The sequence below is a fragment of the Capra hircus genome, chromosome 13 (assembly GCF_001704415.2).
Source record: "Capra hircus breed San Clemente chromosome 13, ASM170441v1, whole genome shotgun sequence".
Classification (NCBI taxonomy): Eukaryota; Metazoa; Chordata; class Mammalia; order Artiodactyla; family Bovidae; genus Capra; species Capra hircus.
In genome coordinates, this window is record NC_030820.1 from 20,103,625 (window position 1) to 20,129,789 (window position 26,165).

The 26,165-nt window shown below is 38.4% G+C and overlaps 1 protein-coding gene across 1 annotated transcript in view; it reads left to right on the plus strand.

Moving 5' to 3' along the window:
• MALRD1 (MAM and LDL receptor class A domain containing 1) overlaps window positions 1-26,165 on the plus strand; it is a 597,692-nt gene that overhangs the window by 119,943 nt on the left and 451,584 nt on the right. Inside the window, exons 16-18 of the mRNA XM_005687912.3 lie at window positions 1,341-1,446; window positions 1,901-2,268; window positions 6,776-7,188. Of these exons, the coding sequence (XP_005687969.3) occupies window positions 1,341-1,446; window positions 1,901-2,268; window positions 6,776-7,188 (887 nt within the window). The remainder of the gene's footprint in view (window positions 1-1,340; window positions 1,447-1,900; window positions 2,269-6,775; window positions 7,189-26,165) is intronic.

Consider the following 26,165-nt stretch of genomic DNA (forward strand, 5'->3'; position numbering starts at 1 on the left):
GAGCATTCAATAAATCACATGAAATATTCAACACTGTAGTATGAAATAGGCTTTGTGTTAGATGATTTTGTCTAACTGTGGGCTAATGTAAGTGGTCTAAGCAAGGTTGAGGGAGGCAAGGTCAAACTGTGATGTTCAGTAGGTCAGGTGTATCAAATGCCTTTTGAACTTCAACATTTTCTTTAAAAAAAAACTTTTTATTTACATAGGGTTGATTTACAGTGTTGTGTTAGTTACAGGTATACAGCAAAATGAATCAGTTATACATATATCTGATGTATATATTTTAAAATACACATTTTTTTAAAAAAACTTCAGTTTACATTAGAGTATGGCCAATTAATAGTGTTGTGATAGTTTCAGGTGGACAGCAAAAGGACTCAGCCGTACATCTACATGTATCCATTCTTCCCCCAAACACCTCTCCCATCCAGGCTGCCACCTGACACTGAGCAGAGTTCCCTGTGCTATATACAGCAGGTCCCTGTTATCCATTTTAAACAGAGCAGAGTGCATATGTCTATATCCACTCTTTCTTTAGTTTCTTTCCCCATATAGGCCATTACAGAGTATTGAGTAGAGTTCTTCTGTGCTATGACTTTGATATTTTTAACTTATGATGGGTTTATGAGACATAACTTCATCTTAAGTCAAGGGAGATCTGTACTTCAATTTACTTTTGCCCAAGTCTGAGAAGAAAAAGAGAAGCAGTCAAGTTCTATGATACTACAACATAGGACAGTGTGGAGTAGGAAATGGCAACCCACTCCCACATTCTTGTCTGGGAAATCCCATGGACAGAGGAGCCTGGTGGGCTACAGTCCAGGGGGTCAACAAAGAGTTGGACACAACCAAGCAACTAAACAATAACAGAACAGTTGAATGTTATCTATTGTACTTATGTTGTCAAAAAAGAAATTCTCCTTTATGGGTTTTTTGGGGATGGAGTATAGATATATTTTTGGCTGAATTAATGGAAACTGCCGGTTGTTTTGGCATCATTTTGGCCCAGCTCTAGATAATAGTTGAGTGCTCATAAAGGCAAATTTGCTAACAATCACTATTATTGAATTTTTTTTTTTAATTTTAAAATCTTTAATTCTTACATGCATTCCCAAACATGAACCCCCCTCCCACCTCCCTCCCCATAACATCTCTCTGGGTCATCCCCATGCACCAGCTCCAAGCATGCTGTATCCTGCATCAGACATAGACTGGCGATTCAATTCTTACAACTATTATTGATTTTTAATTGTTGTATAGTCTTCAGTGTAGGGGTTACAGACAGATGTCTCATTTTAGAATTTAGTAGGTTATGATTTCTTCTTATTTTCTAATAGGGCACTTTATGTTCATTCTGAAGAAAAGCAACAGCTTATCACAAATTGCTAAACTCCAGAGCCCAACTTTCAGCCAGACAGGACCTGGATGCACTCTTTCCTTCTGGTAAATATTGAAAACAATGGTCAATTACTCTAGCAGCCTGGTAGTTGTAAGCATAGTCCTGCATATACTTGATGCTGTAATTTTTCCTATAATTTGGCTTTATTTTAAAAATAGCTATTGTATTAGATCCATACATTTAGCATTTTACTTAGGAGCACATTATCAGTATGTATAATGTTCTTTCTTAAAATAAAAAGGGCTCTTCCTCCAACAGTGGATTATAATTAACTCTGCTTCCTGGGTTTTGGACTGAACTCCTTGAGAAAGGATCTCAGGGTCCTGAGAGTCAGAGGATGCACCTGAGCAGATAAGCTCTTTCAAATGGGTGGCCACAATATTAAATAAAGGCATCTATTGTGATAACTCATTTTTGATTGGCTGTTGACTGAGTAAAAGTCACACAATTAGTCTTTTCCAGAAATCATTTCCATTTCTTGTGTTTGTTCTCTTTCAGGTTTTATAACTATGGCCTATCAGTGGGGGCAGCTGAGTTACAGCTACACATGGAAAACTCCAGGGAGTCCACGGTACTCTGGAGAGTATTGTATAACCAGGGTGACCAGTGGTCACGGGTAGTTGTTCAGCTTGGACGTCTTACTCGGCCCTTCCATTTGTTGATACATAAAGTCAGTCTTGGCATTTATGTTGGTGTCTCAGCGATTGATGATATCAGATTTGAAAACTGTCTTCTTCCACCCCCCTCGAAGAGCTGTGAAGGGCCAGATCATTTCTGGTGCCTGCACACTAGGACTTGTGTAAAAAAACTTCAATTATGTGATCTGGTGGATGATTGTGGTGATTATACTGATGAGGTCAATTGTGGTAAGTATCTTTCTTTCTGGTCCCTCTTACTAATTTTTAAAATATTTATTTACTTTAATTGAAAGATAATTGCTTTAAAAAATTGTGCTGGTGGTGGTGGTTTATTTGCTAAGTCATGTCTGACTTTTTGTGGGCCCATGGATTGTAGCCTGACATGCTCCTCTGTCCATGGGATTTTCCAGGCAAGAATACTGGAGTGGGTTGCCATTTCCTTTTCCAGGGGATCCTCCCGACTGGGATCAAACCTGTGTATCCTTCATTTCAAGCAGATTATTTACCGACTGAGCCACTAGGGGGAAGCTCCATGATATTGTGTTGGTTTCTGCCATACACTGACATGAATCAGCCATGGGTATACATTTTGATGGTGGTGAGCTTGATCAGTTCATTGTTTTCCTAGTCCATCAAGACAAAGGCCCTAAGTATTGTTCCAAAGTTGAATGAATGTTTTGTGTGATTAGTCAGCCATCAGTATTTATTATGTAGATTTATGAACTAGATACTAGAGATACAGTGATGAGCGCAATTACACAGAGTCCCTGACCCCTGGGGGCTTACAGTCTCATTGAGGAGATAGATATTATTCACATATTTTAAAAAAAAATGTAAAATGACAGGAGCTAAGACAGGACTTCACAGATGCTGTGACTTTATATAATTATGGCTTTGGACTTTCTAGAGATGATGACTTAACTGAGATCTGAAAAACAGTAAGTAAATGAAGATGTGCAAAACCCTGATGCATGACCACACAGCAGCTGCAAGATAGCCAGTATGGCTAGAGCAAAGCGTTGAGGGAGAACTAGCATGCAACATAAAGATGGAGATGAAGGGGGAGGCCAGATTATCAGATCTTTGTAGACCATTTTAAGGAAGTTTTTCCCCATTTGAAGGTTTTTAAGAAGGAAGGTAATATAATAAAATTGATTTTAAAATTTAAGATTTAGAAATGTCACTGGATACACTGGATACAGTGTAACGAGTGGATTAGAGGAGACTGGATCATACTTATTAGGAGTCTGTAGCAGTAGTTCTCAGGAGAGGGGTTGGCAGCCTCTCTCCAGTGACAGTGGTGGAGATGCAGTGGCTAAAGTTTGGGGGAGGGACCTTTAGGAGGGACATCAGACGATGTCTTAGATACAGGGAGCAGAGAGTGAGATGTTAAGTCCCGAATTTCTGATTAAATTACCAAAAAGTCGATGGTATCTGATGATTGTGGACCTCTTGCAGTTTAATTATTAAACCTGGTTCCTGGTAGTGCCGGCTGCATTTGTTTCTGAAAATGAATCGCAAGCTAAGAGAGGTTTTTCTTTTTTAATTACCAAAATCTATCAAGAAAAGTTTGCATTTTTCTTTGTCCAGAAATAGCAACGATCCTTAAAATTCAGTCTATGTGCCTATTAAATTGGAAGCCTTGTCATAAAGCAAAGGAAAGCCATCAAATACTTGGAACATCATAGGAAACATTACACTGAGAAATTTCCATATAAATATTGTGGAGAATTTTGCACATATGTGGTGTTTAATACAGTCAAGCACATTAAAGTCAGAATTGCCATGCAGCTTGTTACACAACTAATAACTTTAGTGCATATAAATGAAATTGATGACTTCGACCAATGGCTGTTACAAGAAGCATTGCTTGTCCTAAAAGTGATTTATTTTTTGCAAATTTCAAAAGCCTTTTCATCTTTTTCACTCACTTCAAACCCCACTCCTTGAAAAATGTTGGTCTATTACTAAAGATAAGCCAATTATTCTTCAAACTTCACAGTATTAACTGAGTAGAATAAGATTTTGGAAGTATGGCTGTAATACTAAAATACTTCTTCTGACTAAATATTAATGAGAGGAAACCACCGTGACTGTCACTTTCGCTCATAGCCTTCCATCTAGAAGTAGTAATTTTTAAAAATATTTTTAATTGGATGATAATTTCTTTACAATGTTGTGCTGGTTTCTGCTGTACAACACTGTGAATCAGCCATAAGAATATAAATAGACATAGTAATTTTTTTTTAATGGAGACTTTTTATTTTTATTTTTTAGCTTTTATTTTTTTTATTTTTTGGCTGTGCGATGTGGCATGCAGGATGTTAGTTCCCTGATCAGGGATCAAACCCGTGCCCCCTACAGTGGAAGTGTGGAGTTTTAATCACTGGATCACCAGGGAAGTCCCTAGAGTTAGTACTTTATTAACATAGAATGCATGAGTCATCCAGAAATCAATGGTGTATTTCCTGAAGTATGCGTGGAACGTGGTCTTTCATTTAAGGGTGGGGCTATATGCCTTCCTTTTTGAAATAAAGATTGAGCATGCAGTCAGTCTGAAGACAGGCAATGTGAAAAAATCTGTTGGCTTTAGTGCCAGTTTTATGTCAAAAACACAGTTGCTTGACATCCCCCTTCTACTGCACAGCCCCAAACTGACACTTGCTGAGGACCTGCGGGGCCCAGTTCACATCACAGCTGCGCTTGATTAGTCACAAGTGAGGAAATATCAAAGGAAAGCTCATCTCCCATTTGACATTTACTCTCTTGGTTCCCTTCATTAGGTCTAAGCTCCTGTTCTCTAGGTTTCGAGACAGATGATTTGTTCTTGCCTGGCTGCATTTACTCACATATGCTTTTATTTATTATTTCAGAATATTTGTTCACCTTTGGCGCCAAGTGCCGTTAGTAAGATGAATAGAGGACAGCTGACATTTGTCTTTCAAAAATATTAACTTATGTAAATGAAGTTAAAATGTGGAATCTTCATTGATTCTAAATTAACATTACCCAAATAATGTTAAATGTATATTCTATCCCATTTATTCTAAAAAAGTACTTGGTGTCAACAGAATTGTCACATCTTGAAAAATGAATACATTCCAGTGTTATCCTACAAATGTAGGTAGAGTGTTGAGTGGATAAGGGACTGACCGATTCTTTAAAAGCGCTTTGAGTTCTTCTACTGACTGAAGGGAGTTAGAAGTTTAAAAGCACCGGGATTTCCTCGGTGGTCCAGTGGCTAAGACGCCATGCTCCCAATGCGGGGGGCTCGCGTTCAATCCCTGGTCAGGGAACTAGGTCCCACCTGCTGCAACTAAGCATTTGCATGCCACAACTAAGACCTGGAAAAGCCAAACAAATAGATAAAGAAAAGATTTTAAAGCATCAGCTCAAAGGAGCTACAACCCAGTGAGCAGAAAAGATTACCACAGAGGGGACACAGCTAACAACTGATGAGACACACAGCATAGGAGGCATCGATAGAGAAAGAGGGAGAGGTGAGGTGTTTAGGGCATGCTGACAAATTAGTGCATGCCAAGGGGAAAGACAGCTGTGGATGAACAGGAAGTTATTTTAATTTGGGAATAGTAAAGCTTGAAAGATAGAGTTTAGATTTAAGTTGAGATTAAATAAGTAAATATGAAAGGATTTTGAATAGAGAAGAAAAATGATAAGCGACCATTGAAATATGGTCATTGTGGTACAAAGGAGGGATATTTGGAACTGAGGTGGGATGGATCCAGAGAGAAGAATTCAATTTCAGAGTGAAGTCTGGAAAACACCTGCCTCAGAATCATCTTGGGTGCTTATTAAAAATTGGGCTTCCTTCCATACCTGACATAGTGTTTGTACAGGACTCTACCAAGGAGTAAACAACTTTACCATTCACCCCAGGGCATTCCAAAAGATTGAGAACTAGTATGATTCTTGTCAGCAGTGCAGGTTAGAACCACCAAGGGAGCTAGTAAAATATCCTCTCAGTTGATGGGTACACAATTTGGACCAATTAAATCAACATATCTGGAGCTGAATTTGAACTTCAATTTTTCTAATGTATACTGGTGATTGGAACACTCAGCTGAAGTTGAAATCCATGGAGACAGAAATTTGTTGCTGTGAGCCAGCTGTGGGTAAGGTTGAGATAGTGCTACAGGGCAGGGGATGGGTATAAAAAGCATTTGGAAAATAATGGCCAAAGTGATTCCACCTCCATCTATAAAATATTATTGCTTGGTGTATTAGCTATGATTTACTTTTCTTAAAAGTTTACTCTGCTGCTGCTGCCAAGTCACTTCAGTTGTGTCCAACTCTGTGTGCTCTAATGTTACTTTACCACCATTAGAAGAGCTGGTAAATATGAAACACTTGTGGAGTTACCAGAATTGCCATTAACAGTATTTTCTTTCTCATATCTCATGCTTTCTGCTTCTGTACATATGACTGTGCTGTGTATTTATCAAAGCTAGTAAGCAATAATTTATATGTAAAAATGGCCAAGCAATGTAAGGTGAAAACTTACATAAGTTACTGTTACCTTGTATTTTCAAGTGTTTTTTTTAAAAACTGCTTTTCCAAATACAAGATTATGTTAAAGATTAAAAAAAAATTAAAAAAATAAATAAAAAAGATTAGAATGGTGTACCTTGGCAGAAGCAAAGTAGAAACTAGTATTCTCATTCATAGTTATTTTGGTCCTTAATGATCTTTTGATTTTATTTAATGCCCATTTCAGTACCCGAACTTCAGTGTAACTTTGAAAATGGAATTTGTAACTGGGAACAAGATACAGAAGATGATTTCGACTGGACTCGGTACCAGGGCCCAACATCAACGCTTAATACAGGGCCGATGAAGGATAACACTTTGGGCACAGCTCAAGGACACTATCTGTACATTGAATCTTCCGAACCACAGGTTTTCCAGCACCGAGCTGCTCTGCTCAGCCCAATCCTTAATGCCACTGATGCGGAGGGCTGCACCTTCCGCTTGCACTACCACATGTTCGGAAAGCACATTTATAGGCTGGCCGTCTACCAGCGAGTCTGGAACAACACAAGAGGACAGCTGCTGTGGCATATATTTGGGAATCAAGGCTCCATTTGGATACGGAAATCTCTCAGCCTTTTCAGCAGGCAGCCTTTTCAGGTATGGACAATGGCTTTCACAAGGTATATTCAAAGTGGTGTCAGAACGTTTAAGAAATATGAAAGATCTCTATGTTCTTGAATTAAAAGTGAAGTTTTTGGTCAGTTAGCTTGACTCACATTTATCATTTAATTAAAGGTGTACCCAAACTCGTTAGGTTTCCTTCCTCCTTGACTACCTTCAGTAACATGTGATTGAAATTTCTATAGGTGGACACATGGCATTGAACACAGCTGTATGTTCTTGCAATCTAAGTCATTGTTGTGCTGAAATGAAAAACCTGGAGGGAAAGAAAAGGAGTTTGGCTCAATCTCTAGTCTTCTGCCAAAAGTTCAGACTCTTAAATTTGTTATTTTGAATCTCTCATTCCCTCAGATTTTGCAAGTAAGGAGCAAAAATCCAGGAAGAGAGCACACATTGTTGGAAGAGCTATTCTGGGGCAGAACCAGACTTTGAATCTAGGTTTCCTTCCTCTCAATGGAATATTCTTTAAATCTTTCCTACCTTCTCCTAAAAGTCAGTGTTTCAGTAGCAAGTTCAAATGCTTATGTGCTTTTACAGTTTTGTAAAGGGCTTTGGCATACTTTGTTTGATTCAGCAATTCCCTGAAGTGGGTAAGTCAAAGATTCTTTTTGCCAGTTTTATAGAAGGGAAAAACTCAAGTTGTTTTTTGTGCCATGCTTAGTCGGTCAGTCCTGTCTGACTCTTTGCAACCCCATGGATTGTAGCCCATCAGGCTCCTCTGTCCATGGGGATTCTCCAGGTAGGAATACTAGAATGGGTTGCCATGCCCTCCTCCAGGGGATCTTCCTGACACAGGGATCAAACCCAGGTCTCCTGCACTGCAGGTCAATTCCTTACCATCCGTGCCACCAGGGAAGCCCAAGAACAGTAGAGTGGGTAACCTATCCCTTCTCCAGGTGATCTTCCCATCCCAGGGATCAAGCCGGGGTCTCCTGTGTTGCAGGAGGATTCTTTACGAGCTGAGCTCCTGGCCAGATAGATGGTGAGCAGAAAAACAGGGACTTGTTCTAGAACCCACAATGTCTATTTAATTCATGCTCATTCTGTTTCTTTGTTGTTGTTGTTGTCTCATAATGCATTATTTTTACTCTGCTTAATAAAAGAGTTTTATTTATTTTTGGCCCTGCTGGATCTTCATTGCTGCACAGGCTTTTTTCTAATTGCAGTGAGTGGGAGTTACTCTCTAGCTAAGGTCTGCAGGCTTCTCATTGCCCCGGCTTCTCTTGTTGCAGCGCATGGGCTCCAGAGCATGTGGGCTTCTGTAGCTGTAGCACATGGGCTCGGTAGTTGTGGCTCCCAGGCTAGAGAGCACAGGATCAATCATTGTGGTACACAGGCTTAGCTGCTTCATGGCATGTAGGATCTTCCCTGATCAGGGATTGAACCTGTGTCTCCTGCATTCGCAGGCAAATTTATTGCCACTGAGCCATCAGGGAAACCCTCGTTCTCTTTCTGATGCATCATATAGCCTGTTGTATGTAGGAGTGTTGAATATTTGTTTTTTCCCTCTGGTTGAGTAGACATGCATATAATATATTGGAAGAAACTTCTTACCTATACTGGCTAAACCTTTTTTTTTTTTTTTGCATATTCTAAACTTCTCAGTTACCCCAATTGAAAGCACTATCTTTATCTAAATGTCTCTAGTAAAGAGTTTTACAGCCCAGAACTTAGCTGCAGGCCACCTGAGCTTCTAACCGTTATAGATATACATTGAATATGGCTCAGTAGAGAATATATCGGGGTTGGTGTTTTGTCCTGATAGACATAAGCTGACATCATGAAACCTAGCCTGCAAGGTGCAGAGTGATATCTTGCTGTCCAGCCCAGTAGTAAGATCCATATAATCATGTGGAATGAAATTGAAGAGGGTTTTTTGATTTTTAATTGATAATTGCTCATCCACTTCAAGTTAATTCTTAATGTCTAATCAGGTCAGTTGTAATTTGGGCTTAACTAGAGAAAGAAATGGCAACCCACTCCAGTGTTCTTGCCTGGAGAATCCCAGGGGTGGGGGAGCCTGGTAGGCTGCCGTCTATGGGGTCGCAGAGTCGGACACGACTGAAGCGGTTTAGCAGCAGCAGTATTTAAATGGATAAACTTTCCTTGTGATGTTTACTGAAGAATTGCTCTTCAGTTATGGAATTGAGCTTATGGTTTCTGGAAGGGGATGGATGGGGAGAAGGGATTGTTAGGAAGTTTGGGTATACACTGCTGTATTTTAAGTGGATAACTAGCAAGGATCTAATGTATAGCACATGGAACTCTGCTCAGTGTTACATGACTGTCTGGATGGGAGAGGAGTTTCGGGGAGAGTGGAGTCCCTTTACTGTCCACCTGAAACTATCCCAACAGTGTTAATCAGTTATAACCCAGTACAAAATAAAAAATAAAATAAAAAGAATTGGTTTTCAGGAGAAAATCAGCCTTGTAAGGGAGTAGTTTCAGAGTCAGATGACCATTGAACTAACCAAAATTCCTTTGGTTATGAATCTAAAGCATCAATATTGAGGTTTGAAACCCAACCTGGATTACACAGAGTACTCTATTTGATTTTATCCAAGGGTTCTTTTTTTTTTTTTAAATGAATTTTAGGCATGAAAAGATGAAATCAGAGATTCTGCATGCTGTGTAGATTAATGATTTAAGATAATAAGGACTGAGACCATTTTAAGCAATAGGATGTTTGTTCATTGAATGGTGGATATACATAGTTTCTGTTCTACTGAGCAAAGGTGGCAACAACCAGCATTTTCATTAAGTGTAATATTGTAGTGAAATTACCTAGTATCATGCCCAGGAATTAATAGGTACTCACTAAATATTTGGTTAATAGAAAAATTTTTAAGTTTTTCAGGATCATTCATTTAAAATGGAATACATAGGATAGAACCAGATTGTGCATGCAGGTATAGGAACAATTTGTCTTCTTAATGTCAGTTTAAATTATCATCTACTGCTTTTGTGTGTGGTATGGTCAGTAAAAGCTCAGCAAGTCACTGCATAGAAAACTTCAGGTCAACCTTCTACCTAATTTTTATTATGAGATTTCTGAGATTTGTTTGATAACAGTACATTGTGAATGTACGGTCAAGCTAATTCAAATATCAATGTGCTTCATTCCTGAAAGTTTCTTAATATCCCTTTTTAAAATTAATTGATTTTTGACTGCACTGGGTCTTCATTGCTTTGCCCAGGCTTTCTCTGGTAGTGAGCCGGGGCTGCTCTTGGGCGCAGTGCGTGAGCTTTTCATTGTCATCGCTTCCCCTATTGCAGACCACATGCTCCAGAGTGCATGGCCTTCAGTGGGTGCAGCTTGTGGGCTCGAGGGCATAAGGGCTTCAGTGGTTGCAGCTCGAGGGCCCAACTGTGCAGGCTTAGTAGTTGCAGCACACAGGCTTGGCTGCTTCACAGCATGTGCGGTCTTCCCAGACCAGGGATCAAACCCATGTCTCCTGCATTGGCAGGTGAAGTCTTATCCACTGTGCCACCAGGGAAGTTCCTGATATCCCTTTGTAATATCTCCTTCTGGCCCTCACTTCCATCCCTGGACAACCACTGAACTTTCAGTGTATATTAACTTACACCACTCAAAATGTTATATAAGTCAAATTGTATGGCATGTACTTTTTTCTGACATATTTCATTCTGTATAATTATTTTGAGATTCATTTTATTACCAAATATATCAGTACTTCACTTCCTTCTATTGTTAAATAGTATTCCACGATATGGATAGAGCAGTTTTTTTCCATTCTTCTTGGCAGGGATTCAATATCAGCAGTGTTCACTGATAAGTATTGTAAAAATCTAGTTTAAAGAAACTTATTAATTCTTTGGCACCACAGGAACCAGGACTTACAAGCTTCTGCTCACTTATTCCTAACGTGGCCTTGTTTTCTGAAGTATATATTTATATATGAAGTTGGCCCAAGGAGAGGACATGGACTTTCAAAGAAAAAATTCTCCAGGTGGTATCACATCATTAAAATATTAAGAAATTGTAAAATATAAATACCACAGAACTGTCTGACTAAATCTGAAAGAATTCTATAGTGTTCTGGTAACATTCCTCAGTAATAAAGAGAATTTTCCACTGGTGGATTTTGTGAAAAGATTGAAAAATCTTATTCATAATCATGATTTATTTTTTTCATTTGTGGGATATAGCTTTAAATACTAAACAGTACATCATTTTTCAGTACTTCTAGGAAAAATGTTTCGTAAGTTATATTGTAAATAAAAGAGGACCATATTTAATAATGTTAAGTTGATTCCACTTTTCATGAAATTGTAAACAGAAATGCTACAAGTATAAATTATTTATGCAGTCTCATGTAACATTTTTCTTCCAAGCTTCTAGTGGAGTTGTTAGAATTTACATTGAAAGGTTTGGGGTGGAATCTGCTGGCTTGAAGCCTGTGTAAGTAGCGCTCATAGATTTGTTGCTTACTGGCAGCAGCAGAACAGCATACTGAATCTTATTTTACAATCTTAAGTTTCTCATAGGCTGTCTTCTTCTGCTGAACTCAAATATAAGCACAGCTTAGTATGTCAACTCTTGCTCACAACCTGATCCAAAGTGATGAGCTTGGTTTCCAGTGGGAAGAACGTGTGAGTAAGAAAGGGAGAAGAAAAGGTTAGGTAGAGAATATTACAAGAATGCAAGGGCCAGAAAGGATGTCTCATTCCTTAATAAATCCATTATTTAAATTCTGCTTTACTTGTTATGATAGAGCTTCCCTGTAGCTCAGATGGTAAAGAATCTGCCTGCAATGCAGGAGACCCAGATCTTCCCTGGCTTGGGAAGATCTCCTGGAGAAGGGAATGGCAACCCACTCCAGTATTCTTGCCTGGAGAATCCCATGGACAGAGGATCCTGGCAGTTACCGTCCATGGCGTTGCCAAGAGTCGAATACGACTGAGTGACTAACACACTACTTATGACTTCTATAATACTAAATGACATCTAATATTTTTGATCCTCTAAAATTACAGTAGAATATTAATGAGTCATTAAACTTTGGAAATATATTTATATATTTGTAATATATGTGTTATATATTATGGATCATTAAGTATTAAAAAATGATAGAAATTAATACATGTTATAAAGTGAAAGTGTTAGTTACTCAGTCAAGTGTGACTCTTTGCAACCCCATGGACTGTAGCAATAAGAAAAATGGCAAGTTTGAATGTTTTACTGGGTTGCCAAAACGTTTGTTCAGATTTTTCTCTGTGATCTTTTCTGTAACATCTAGTTTGTCTTATCCCCTTTTAGTCTATGCCCTATTTGAAACTTCGTGTAACTATGCTTTGGTTTGTTTGTTTCTTTTTCTCCCTGCTGTTGCATATATGAGCCATTCAATTCCTTTCTAATCATACTTGCAAATACTTTTATCCTCCCTTCTGGTTAGAGGAGTAGGATGGAGGCAGAAAATGTAGACGTAGTGTAGGGGGTCGCCATGTCTGGTTTGGCGGATTTTGCCACAGCAAGGCTATACAGCTGAAGGGCTCTGAGTGGGGTTGAAATCTCAGTGGTGGGATTTATTTACCATTCTGGAATTTGTGCAGAAGTGCTGGCTATGCTGCCAGCTGCCTTGCTGGCCTCTTGACAAAGTTTTTAACTACACTTTTGTGAAACTGCAGTATGAAGAAAAGTGCATTAGATTATTAGGGCAGAATTATTTTGCTAAAAGCAAAACTGTAGGTAGCATACTGAATATGAACCTTCTTATTCAGAGAGTGTCTGTGTATTTATCTGGACAAACAAAAGCAATAGTTTATTCCCATCTGAGGTATTGTTCACCCTCTAGGAATAAACTCTGTGAAATGTCTTTCAAATGTGTTTTTTCTCTGCTGATCCAGACTCATTTTAATCATGTGTAACATTTCAGATTTGACTTTTCTCTGCAAATGTGTGTGTGTGTGTGTGTGTGTGTGTGTGTGTGTTTAACAATATAACGTATTGAACCAAATTGTTTTGCTTGTTTTTATTGATGACACGTGATTTTGGCTTTTGTCTTCAGTAGAAAATCAGTGTGTCATAGCACTCACTAAGAAAAAGGTATGGTACCTCTTTGTAATTCTTTGTCAGATATTGCTTTATCTTGATTTATGCCTTTAAACTTTTTCTCATTCAGCAGAAAATATCATGGTGATATCTGTGAGAGCAAAGTGATCTATACCAATTTATGCTCTGAGTGCAGCCTCCTTCCAGAATTGCTTATGGAACATATCAACTCACAGTAGATTAGGGACACAATGCCTTCTTCCTTCTTAAATATGTCAGATTAACGATTTTGGTGCATATCCAAACTTTTACACTGAAATTTTTAGGGAAAATGTTCCTTTATAAAATAAAAGGTGATTGAAGATAGTTATTATTCTAGGGTATTCAAGGCCTTCCCAGAATTTTGGAGTCTGAAAAGAAAATCAGGATTCTTGGTCTTGGCAAGATTTCACTTTGTGTTATCAGGTTTGTCATTTAGAACTGCTCTAGGGCCTGTTCTGAAATTATCTTCAAAACAGCATTGTCGACTATGGCCAAACTGAAATCTGATTATAAACTTTTGAAGATAATTTCTTGGACCAGAATTCAAGAAATCATCTTCCAAGTAACTTTTTATTTTATTTTATTTACTCCAAACGTGCATTGTAGTTTACTTTATCTTGTCATAATCTGCCCTGGAAACAGTATTTCATTGTTACCATCTTGAACTTTTTACTGAATTCAAAAATGATTAGGCTGTTTCGTGCTTGTGTAAAAGAAGCCTTTACATTTTATGATATAAAACCTTCTGCCAAGGGGAGGAAAAGAATACGGATGAATGCAATTCTTTAAAATGTTTAAGGTTCAGTTCAGTTTAGTTGCTCAGTTGTGTTTGACTCTTTGCGACCCCATAGACTGCAGCAAGCCAGGCCTTCCTGTTCATCACCAACTTCCGGAGTTTACTCAAACTCATGTCCATTGAGTGATAATGCCATCCAACCATCTCATCCTCTGTCATCCCCTACTCCTCCCACCTTCAATCTTTCCCAACATCAGGGTCTTTTCAGAAGAGTCAGTTCTTTCCATCAGGTGGCCAAAGTATTGGAGTTTCAGCTCCAGCCTCAGTCCTTCCAATGAATATTCAGGACTGATTTCCTTTAGGATGGTCTGGTTAGAACTCCTTGCAGTCCAAGGAACTCTCAAGAGTCTTCTCCAACACCACAGTTCAAAAGCATTAACTCTTCAGCACTCAGCTTTCTTTATAGTCCAACTCTCACATACATACATACATGACTATTGGAAGAACCATAGCTTTGACTATATGGACCTTTGTTGGCAAAATAATGTCTCTGCTTTTTACTATGCTGTCTAGGTTGTTCATAACTTTCCTTCTGGGGAGCAAGTATCTTTTAATTTCATGGCTGCAGTCACCATCTGTAGTGATTTTAGAGCCCCACCAATAAATGTCAGCCACTGCTTCCACTGTTTCCCCATTTATTTGCCATGAAGTGATGGGACAAGAGCCATGATCTTAGTTTTCTGAATGTTGAGCTTTAAGCCAACTTTTCCACTCTACTCTTTCACTTTCATCAAGAGACTCTTTAGTTCTTCTTTATTTTCTGCCATAAGGGTGGTATCATTTGCATATCTGAGGTTATTGATATTTCTCCCAGCAATCTTGATTCCAGCCTGTGCTTCATCCAGTTTCTCATGATGTATTCTGCATAGAAGTTAAATAAGCAGGTGACAATATACTGCCTTGGTGTACTCTTTCCCTATTTGGAACCAGTCTGTTGTTCCAGGTCCAGTTCTCACTATTGCTTCATGACCTTCATACAGATTTTTCAAGAGGCAGGTCAGATGGTCTGGTATTTCCATCTCTTTCAGAATTTTCCAAAGTTGATTGTGATCCACACATTCAAAGGCTTTGGCATAGTCAATAAAGCAGAAATAGATGTTTTTTTGGAACTCTCTTCCTTTTTCAATGATGCAATAGATGTTGGCAATTTGATCTCTGGTTCCTCTGGCTCTTCTAAATTCAGTTTGAACATCTGGAAGTTCACAGTTCACGTACTGCTGAAGCCTGGCTTGGAGAATTTTAAGCCTTACTTTGCTAGCGTGTGAGATGAGTGCAATTGTGTGGCAGTTTGAACATTCTTTGGCATTGCCTTTCTTTGGGATTGGAATGAAAACTGACCTTTTCCAGTCCTGTGGCCACTGCTGAGTTTTCCAAATTTGCTGGCATATTGAGTGCAGCACTTTCACAGCATCATCTTTTAGGATTTGAAATAGCTCAACTGGGATTCCATCACCTCCACTAGTTTTGTTTGTAGTGATGCTTCTTAAGAGGCCCACTTGACGTCACATTCCAGGATGTCTGGCTCTAGGTGAGCAATCACACCATCGTGGTTATCTGGATCATGAAGGTCTTTTTTGTATAGTTCTGTGTATTCTTGCCACCTTTTCTTAATATCTTCTGCTTCTGTTAGGTCCATACCATTTCTGTCCTTTATTGTGCCCATCTTTGTTTGAAAAGCTCCCTTGGTATCTTAATTTTCTTGAAGAGATCTTTAGTCTTTCCCATTCTATTGTTTTCCTCTATTTCTTTGCATTGATCACTGAGGAATGCTTTCTTAACTCTCCTGCTATTCTTTGGAACTCTGCATTCAAATGAGTACATCTTTCCTTTTTCCCTTTGCTTTTCACTTCTCTTCTTTTCACAGCTATTTGTAAGGCCTCCTCAGACAACCATTTTGCCTTTATTTTTCTTGGGGATCATCTGGATCCCTGTCTCCCGTACAATGTCACAAACCTCTCCGTAGTTCTTCAGGCACTCTGTCTATCATATCTAGTCTCTTGAATCTATTTCTTACTTCCCCTGTGTAATCGGAAGGGATTTGATAATGAATGGGATATGAATGGGATTATGAATGGGATAGTGGTTTTCCCTACTTACTCCAATTTAAGTCTGAATTTGGCAATAAGGAGTTCATGATCTGAGCCACAATCAGCTCCTAATCTTGTTTTGCTGACTGTATAGAGCTTCTCCATCTTTGGCTGCAAAGAATATAATCAGTCTGATTTCGGTGTTGACCATCTGATGATGTCCATATGCAGTCTTCTCTTGTGTTGTTGGAAGAGAGTGTTTGCTATGCCTAGTGTGTTCTCCTGGAAAAACTCTATTAGCCTTTGCCCTGCTTCATTCTGTACTCCAAGACCAAATTTGACGGTTACCCCAGGTATTTCTTGACTTCCTACTTTTGCATTCCAGGCCCCTATAATGAAAAGGACATCTTTTTTGGATGTTAGTTCTAGAAGATCTTGTAGGTCTTCACAGAACCATTCAATTTTAGCTTCTTCAGCATTACTGGTTGGGGTATAGACTTGCATTACTGTGATATTGAATGGTTTGCCTAGGAAACAAACAGAGATCATTCTGTCATTTTTGAGATTGCATCCAAGTACTGCATTTAGGACTGTCTTGTTGACTATGATGGCTACTCCATCTGAATCCAGTTAATGAAATGTTTCAGGTAAAAGATGTTAATTGATCCCTGAACCAGTCTCCAGCATGGTTAAGAGTAACGAATGAAGATGGAGAAAAATTCTAAAAATTGTTAAAAAAAAAAAAAAGAAGATGTCAATCCCCATAACCTCATACTTTGATCTATTGGGGAATTCTGTGATGTACCTGAAGTGTTTATTTACACTGAATATCTACAAAGGCCTTTTCTCTTCCCAGCTTCTCTGTGAGTTACTGTCTATGGAAATTTTATTTATATTTGAAAACTTTGAAATTTTTATGACATTTGAGAGGTTTTTAGAGACTACTTATGATATTTTATTTTATTTATTATTTTTCACTTATTTATTTATTTTATTTATTATTATTTTTTAACTTTACCATATTGTATTGGTTTTGCCAATACATGAATCTGCCATGGGTATACACGTGTTCCCAATCCCAAACCCCCATCCCACCTCCCCCCCACCCAACACCATCCCTCCAGGTCATCCCAGTGCACCAGCCCCAAGCATCCTGTACCCTGCATCGAACCTAGACTGGTGATTTGTTTCTTATATGATATTATACATGTTTCAATGCCATTCTCCCACATCATCCCACCCTCTCCCTCTCCCTCTCCCTCTCCCACAGAGTCCAAAAGACTGTTCTATACATCTGTATCTCTTTTGCTGTCTTGCATACAGGGTTATCATTACCCTCTTTCTAAATTCCATATATATGCATTAGTATACTGTATTGGTGTTTTTCTTTCTGGCTTACTTCTCTCTGTATATACAATCAGCTCCAGTTTCATCCACCTCATTAGAACTGATTCAAATGTATTCTTTTTAATGGCTGAGTATATGTACTACAGCTTTCTTATCCATTCATCTGCTGATGGACATCTAGGTTGCTTCCATGTCCTGGCTATTGTAAACAGCACTGCGATGAACATTGGGGTACACGTGTCCCTTTAAATGAGGACTGTTCTGGAGAATCTGAAATATGTGTCCCTCTGTATAAATACATCCTTTTCGTGTAGAGGCTACTTGAATACTTTGGTGTCTCCAAATTCACACTCTGTGCACATCGATTTATGTGCAAATCCATATAAATATATTTTCTGTTATTAGCAGAGTTACTATGATTTTCATTTGTAAGTATCATGAGTATTCTTTAAACTGCAGGTCCCTGATTACTGCTTCAGTCAGTACAGAGCAGACCTTCACCCACTGTGCCCCTGGTTGAAGCTTCATCTTAATTATAACACAGTCAGAAGCAATTAAAACCCATGAGGAAGTGTCAGAAAAGCTATGGAGCACCTAAGCTCTATCTTAGAATAAGGCTTTATTTTTCTTTCTCAAATACAGTGTGTAACTACTTGTTTTGACCTCCAAGACTCTATACTCCCTGTATGTTGTTGCCCCTGACTTTTGAATTTTTGATTCCGTTTTAAGATTTATTCCTGCCTTCTCTGCTCTCATAGGTAATGACAGCCTCCTCTATAATTCATGGCTTTATCTTTGCTCAGATAACTGCTAATGATGGAGGTGGGTGTATTACATGTCCTTCTATCATTTGGATCTACAATTAGTAGTGTTATACCTACATTGCAAATTATAGTGCTATACCGCCGCCGCAATTTATGCAGTGTTAGAGAACTTTGCATTGACTTGGAACTACTACTTGGTGTAAAGTATGAGTTAATTTTAGTTTACATTTTAAGTAGCTCAGATTCAAGAGGTATTTTTTTAGTACAATAAATTTAACTTGTATTCTGTTATAGAGTGATTTCAGGTTATTGAGAAAGACAGAATAAGGACTTTAGAGTAAAATATGGACTTTACATTTGCTTGAGTTCAAACCCTGACTTTGTCAGTTATTATCTGTGTAGCCTTAGGAAAATTATGTAAACTCTCTGTGCCACATTTTCTTAACCTGTAATCAGGTATAATAATAGTGCTACCTTGTATAGCTTTTTTTAAGGTTGCATGTATTAATATATACATATAAAACACTTGAAATTTTCCAGGCATACAGTAATTACTCAAACATTAGCAATAAGAACAATAATAATAATAAATATAATAGGTGTTATTAAGTTTAAAAGTAAAAATTGAAGGTTGTCACTGAGCTAGAGTAAACATCATATGACCTTTGTCTCCTTTCTAAGTGGTTGAGGAGATAAGCCATTTCCTTTATCTTTGTGCCTAATTACTCTAAATAAAGGCATGTTTCTCCTCATGGACTTCCCTGGTGGCTCAGACTGTAAAGAGTCTGTCTACAATGCGGGAGACCCAGGTTCGATATCTGGGTTGGGAAGAGTCGGTTCCAGAGGAAGATCCTCTGGAGAAGGAAATGGCAATCCACTCCAGTACTATTGCCTGGAAAATCCCATGGACAGAGGAGCTTGGTAAGCTACAGTCCATGGGGTCCAAAGAGTCTGACACGACTGAGCGACTTCACTTTCACTTTCCCCTCATGGTAGCCAGCACAAACTACCTGATTCTTCTCGTATGTTGTAATATAATGATAAAAGTGAAGTCGCTCAATCGTGTGTGACTCTTTGTGACCCCATGGACCAGGCTCCTCTGTCCATGGGATTTTCCAGGCAAGAGTACTGGAGTGGGTTGCCATTCCCTTGTCCAGGGGATCTTCCTGACTCAAGAATCAAACCCAGATCTCACACGGGACAGTCAGATTCTTTACAGTCTGAGCCACCAAAAGATAAATTATCAAATTATTTCAAAATTTGCTTATGTTCCACTAATGTTTGATAACACAATGCTTTCTTGGGTTCCATTTCATTAATTAGCTTTGGTAAAATTGACTCCTTCCAGGACTGTCATAGGCTCTCTGAGTGTGGGATTTCATGGTTCCAACTAGTCTCTATTCTAATTATTGCCTAATCTTTGCCTTTCATGCATCTAGCTTGACTTGCATTATGATGTACAGTCCGTATTTATCCTTATTTAGTAGCTTCCATCTGCATCAAAACAGGTCTTTTTCTTTTCCCCTCAATCTTAACCATATTTATTTCTGCTCCTTACATGACAAAAAATAAAAACAATTCAGCTTTTGTCTGTAATCCCCACATGTCATTCACTTTGTTTTAAATACCTAGATTCAACCTTTACTTTTTCAGTGAAGTATTTTGTATTACACAAATACAATGAACAAAAAAAATGACAATTTTCAAAAGATATTGGCATGATCCTCAGATGATGATGTACCATAGGATAAAATTGGGCCTGCATAAATTAATTTTCATTAAATAGTTATTAATAACTGTACAGAAAACTTTAAGCATTTACATTAATTTAGGAATAGGAAATTGAGCTTGATATCTGCTATTATTGTTCTTTTTTTATTATTGTTTTATTTATTTATTTATTTTTTAAATTTTAAAATCTTTAATTCTTACATGTGTTCCCAAACATGAGCCCCCCTCCCACCTCCCTCCCCACATAATATGAATATCTAATAATATTTTAACTTTACATTGTTAAACATTAAGTTATTTGTTTAGAAAAATTTGAGGGGAACAGTTGATTTACAATGTTAGTTTCAGGTGTACAATAAAGTGAATCTGTTACACGTGTATCTGTATCCACTCTTTTTTAGATTCTTTTCCCATATAGGCTGTTACAATAAGGACATACTGTATGGCACAGGGAACTCTACCTGATACTCGGTAGTAGATCCAACCTTTATAGTCACTGTTCACAGAAGTTCCTGATGTACTGTCAGGACTGCTACTGCCCTTTGACAGGAGGCCAACCTATATTCAGTCTAAAGGTGTGTCATCTGTGGGTGCTGTCACAGGGCAGGATGCTGAGTGTCTTAGTCTGAGTTCCAGGAAAGGGGAAAGAATTAGCTTCTCTTTTTCCCTAACTCCTTCCTACTCCATGTTATATTAGTAATGATTGCTCTCTAAAGATTCCTAAACAAAACAAAAACAAAATATAGCAAAAGACAAATGTTTTAACAGGCTTTGAGTGTTAATGTATAGATTTTAATTTATCTTTGCAGTATCTATTACCTAATAGAAAGGATGATGTAGGTTTGATTTGCTGGCCATGAATTAGCCTTGTCCACACAAAGTTCTATATGACTCATTGATCATGGACACTGTTGTGCACAGCCTAAATCTCCCTCAGGATAGAAGGTCTCCCCCCAGGTACTGGGGCTGTGGGCAGCTAATGCTGCTTAGCTGATTCTCTCTCTAGAAATTGCCCTCAAGAGGGTTGACTTGCTGAGGGGATACCTCTCCTTGGAGACCGGCTGTATCTGCAGTCTGGTCAATGCAGAGCCTAAATGCTTAGTGCTCTTGCCTCCGTGTAGGACAGTACTGAAGGGCTGGCCCAGTTTCTAGGCTCCCGGTGTGGTTGGCTGAGGCCTCTGTTGTGACTGCATCACAGCTCAACTGCTCCGTCCACTCAGTCCTTCCTTCTCTCACTTCCCTCCAGTTGTTGGTTCCAGGTGAGTTCCCCCAAGAAAACTTCTGTACCCAAATCTCTGTCTCAGATCTATTTTTACGGGGACTCTGGCAAGAGTCCTATTTCCATGTGTTCTGGCTGTTAACCCTGATTAGTTTTAGCAACCCAAAGCCGGATCAAGGAGTGTCCCCTGCTTCTGTTTTTCCTTCTAGCCTCTATTTCTACCAAAGCTTTACACACGTAGATAGAAAATAAATTAGTTAACCATAGGTAATACTTTAGCTTAACACTGTATGTGCCTGGTACTGTATTTTGTATGTTATCTTTTTATAATATCCCCAAACCACTAAGAGGACTCTGCTGTTAACTGGAGAAAATGAGGGTTGCTCAGTAAAATGTTAAATTTGGAGAAGCAGGGTGAAGGACATAGGGCATTTTTGTGTTATTTTTGCATCTTTTCTGTAAGTCTAAAATGAAGTCAGAATAGAGGGATTTGAAGACACTGAATAGTAGAACCAGGTTTTTAAGATTTGCAGTGTGGCTCCAGAATTCAAGTTCTTAAATATCAACCTAAATTGCCTTTGAAACAAAAGTTCTCTTGGACTCAAACCACAGCAAAGTGACATGATTGTGTGCCTTTTTTGCATAGAGTGAAATGGGATGTTTATCTAGACATAGTTAGCTAAAATATCCTACTATGGATATAAGCTTTATATAAATGATCAGTCTAATATTAGTGCTTAGATTATAATTACCTAAAAATAGGGATCTAGTTCTTGTATTATAGTTTTGCTCTATCAGCCATAATCAAAACACATATGCAAGCATGAAGATGAATTTCAGTAAATACAGTCCTGTCAGTATCAAAATAAGTGAATATGTGACTCCCACCCTTTTCTCTCTTGCTTTTTCACTGTTGTAGAGAATGAAATGGTTCAAGCAGTCAGCATGTCATCCTGCAGTTTTAGTTAGTGGTACCTTATCTTTAACACTTTGTCATCCTTAAGCTGATACTTATTTTTCCTCACAGATCCCAGTTCTTGGGATGAAGGGGAATCATTGTGTTCGAATAAGATGAGTCTGTTAAAAAAAAAAAAAAAAAACTTAGCAAGAAACTTAAAAAAAATTTTAGTTAGAAACAAATATTCTTCCTACTTATTTCCAGCATGGTGACCCTTTGTATTTTCAGCACATGTTAATATGAAAAATTGATTATAGTTAATGTGAAGCATAGTGTAATATAATGAAGAACAAGATTGTGGAAAAAAATGGGAATAACTCAAAAGCCAATTTGCTTCAAATTGAAGCTTTGGATTAAAATAAATTAACTTACATTTCATCATGTTTACAAATAACTTATCTTATTTTTTCAATATATTCCCTTTGGGGGGTAAAATATCTTTGTAAAAGAGCTTTTCCTGTTAGATTACCCAGTTAGTTATATTCAATTATTTTGAGATGATTTTTATATGAAATTTTATTGTTTTGCCTTTAATAGATACACATAATATTTATGTGTTATACTAAGCTTGATATTATGCTGTACATGTAAAGTAAATGTAATTTTCCAATTTTTATTTTTAAAAGTATTGGGCAGGACTTCACTGGTGGTCCAGTGGCTATAACCATGTGCTCTGGATGCAGGGTTGGGGGGGGGGCTGGGTTCGATCCCTAGTCAGGGAACTAGATCCCACATGCTGCAACTAAGGATCTTGCATGCCACAGTAACGCTGAAGATTCCACTTGCTGCAACTAACACCTGGTACTGCCAAATAAATAAATAAACATTTTTAAAAAAGCGCTTGGGAAACAATGTGATAAAATGGAAATAACATCAAGTCAGAAGCTAGAATACATGGATTCTAAAGATTTAATTTTCCATTAAGGGATCTAGTGACTTTATGGATGTTACTTAATCATCTAATTATGTATTTTTTCATCAGAACAGTGAAATGATCTATAAACTATTTCTAATTGTAAAATTCTAGAAATTGCATTTTTCATTTACAGTTGAACTCTACAATTCTTGTTACATGTTGTATGTCACAGAAATCCTTCTTATTAAGAAACTTAAATTTAGTTTTATCTTATCTTAAAAAAGTTAAAAGCTCAGTCATGTCCAACTCTTTGTGACCCCATGGACTGTAGCTGGCCAGGCTCCTCTGTCCATGGGATTTTCCAGGCAAGAACACCAGAGTGAGTTGCCATTTCCTTCTCCAGGGGATCTTTCTGACCCAGGGATTGAACCTAGGTCTCCTGCACTGCAGGAAGACTCTTTACCATCTGAGCCACCAGGGAAGCCCATCATATTCTAAAAAGCTTTCCTCAACTTTTATTGTTACCATGAAGTCCAATGATTTTTGAGCCCTTAATGCACATTTAAGATCAGAGTTTGTTTTTAATTTCTTTCCAGATAATTCAAATTCTACTAGTAGATAGCAACAGCTCTACTGTTGCATATTTTAGAGATGGCCATTTAGTTCCTCTCTTTTTTTTTTAATATCAGCAAAATGTGTTGAGAATACTAAAAGTAAATCATTAATTTCCTGAAAGAAATGGAACATAAACAGCAAAATTAACTTGTAAGTATAATCTCTCGGTGTAAATTTTAACTTAAGTGCTAATTCATGTCTGTATTAATTTGTTCACTGATTTTAGGCCCTCCATCGCCTCAGGCACTATGCTACTTGGTGGTGATACAAATACAAGTAGTGGATGGTCATTGTCCTTATGGAGCTCACATTCTAAAGTGAGACAGAGATACTCAAGCAATTAGTTACAATAAAAATTATTTTTTTAGAAGAGTGACATCTTGACTAGGAATGGTGATATCAAGGCAGGAGTTGTATGATTTACGTATCTACGCAGTATCTATAGGTGATGGCCTGTGTTGGGACTGAGGGTCAGGATCAAGGAGCCACAGAAGCTGATGGCAAATATACATAGATGAGAAGCAGCATGCTGATTGGAAGAATAACCAAGCACTTCTACAGTTAATGGTGCATGAAGTTAGAGGCAGCGGAACGTAGACAGGAGACAGAGCAGGGAATGACTCACTTGTCATGGTCACAAATGCATACACTGACCATGAGCTAACGAGCACCGTTGAAGGTTTTATCAGTTTAGTGAGCCAATCAAAAGTGACCCATCACTTTTGGATCACTCCATCCAAAAGTGGTCCACTTTTGGATCACTTTCAGATCCATCACTCTGTTAGCTGTGAGGAGAACATTTTTGAAGTAGGGCTTACCATTAAAAAATAATCAATTATATATGTGTGTATATATATATATATATGTGTGTGTGTGTGTGTGTGTTAATGTGTATTTGTATATGCATATGTATGTAGCTTAGGTAGGAGACAGCTAGAGCCTAAGCTGGGAACATGGGCTAATATAGATGGAATGAAAAGGATTCAAGAAATGTTTAGAAAGTAATGCCACTGAGGCTTGCATGTGTGGTGTGAATGATGGGGAATAGTCCAGAATAATTCAAGATTCTGGTGGTAACAACAGTAGGAGCCATCAGTTGAAATATAGAACAGAGAGCAAAAGAGAGGACGTTTTAGGGAGAAACATGAGTTACTGAAAGACATTTTAAAACGTTGAGGGCCATCAGAAACTCTGAGGGACATTTCTTTTTGGGAAAAAAAAGTCTCAAATTTAGGGTTGGGGGAAAAAGGTCTGAAGTTTAGGGAAGTATGGAGTGAAAGGAGGTTTGGGGTAATGAATATACTGGTTGTAATTGAAAGTATAGAATTGATTCATGCAGAGAGAATGTTTAAAGTGGGAAAACCAACGAGTAGGTAAAATCAGGTGACTCATCAATGTACTTGCTGCTGCTGCTGCTAAGTCACTTCAGTCATGTCCAACTCTGTGCGACCCCGTAAGACGGCAGCCCACCAGGCTCCCCCATCCCTGGGATTCTCCAAGCAAGAACATTGGAGTGGGTTGCCATTTCCTTCTCCAATGCATGAAAGTGAAAAGTGAAAGTGAAGTCGCTCAGTTGTGTCCGACTCCTAGTGACCCCATGGACTGCAGCCCACCAGGCTCCCCCATCCCTGGGATTCTCCAAGCAAGAACATTGGAGTGGGTTGCCATTTCCTTCTCCAATGCATGAAAGTGAAAAGTGAAAGTGAAGTCGCTCAGTCGTTTCCGACTCTTAGCGACCCCGTGGACCGCAGTCTACCAGGCTCCTCCGTCCATGGGATTTTCCAGGCAAGGGTACAGGAGTGGGTTGCCATTTTCTTCTCCAATCAATGTACTTAAGTAGTGCTTAATTAACCTAGATGTTCTTAAAAGGTACAGGTCTGCATTTCTTATAAGGCAAAGGAAAATGTTTCTTAGTGCCCACGTAAGGCGAATGGGGCCCTGTTTTGGATAGCTGGGCACCACTTCTCAATCTTTCGGGCACATGTTTTAATTTAGCTTCTGCTGTAACAGCCAGTTCTTCATAAACTTCCACTAGGGCTTGAACCACTTTGTTCAGGTGTAATAGGACAATACTTGCCTGGACTGGCCCACAGCTCATGGCTCCTGTTGTTTAGGAGGTGGGATATTCGTACAGGTGCTGCCCAGGAGTTCATGCCCTGGGACCCCCTTCATGACCACTATGGGATGAAGCCCTTCCCTCCGCCCTAATGGATTGGATGTTTCTTAGACCATTCCATTCAGCTCCTCCGAAGGCCCATGAGGTTCCATCACAGTGACAGCCAAGTTGCTAAGTCATCCTTTTAAGCTGCCTTCCTTCCTTTTGTATCTCACTCTGCTCCTCCTTCTTCCTTCCTTCACAAATTCTTAAAATATTTACTTTCAATATTAGGGAAGACAGTTTGATATTCTATTTATATCTCCAAAATCTAGACTCTTACCTCTAAAACTGCCAAACACATATAAAATGGAAGATTGCTGTATAGAAAATTTGGCTTTATGGATTTCACTGTAATTTTCCCAAATACTTCAAAATCTTTTCACACACTTTTGCCTTTCCTTTTTGTATGCTTCACCTAAGAGAAGAC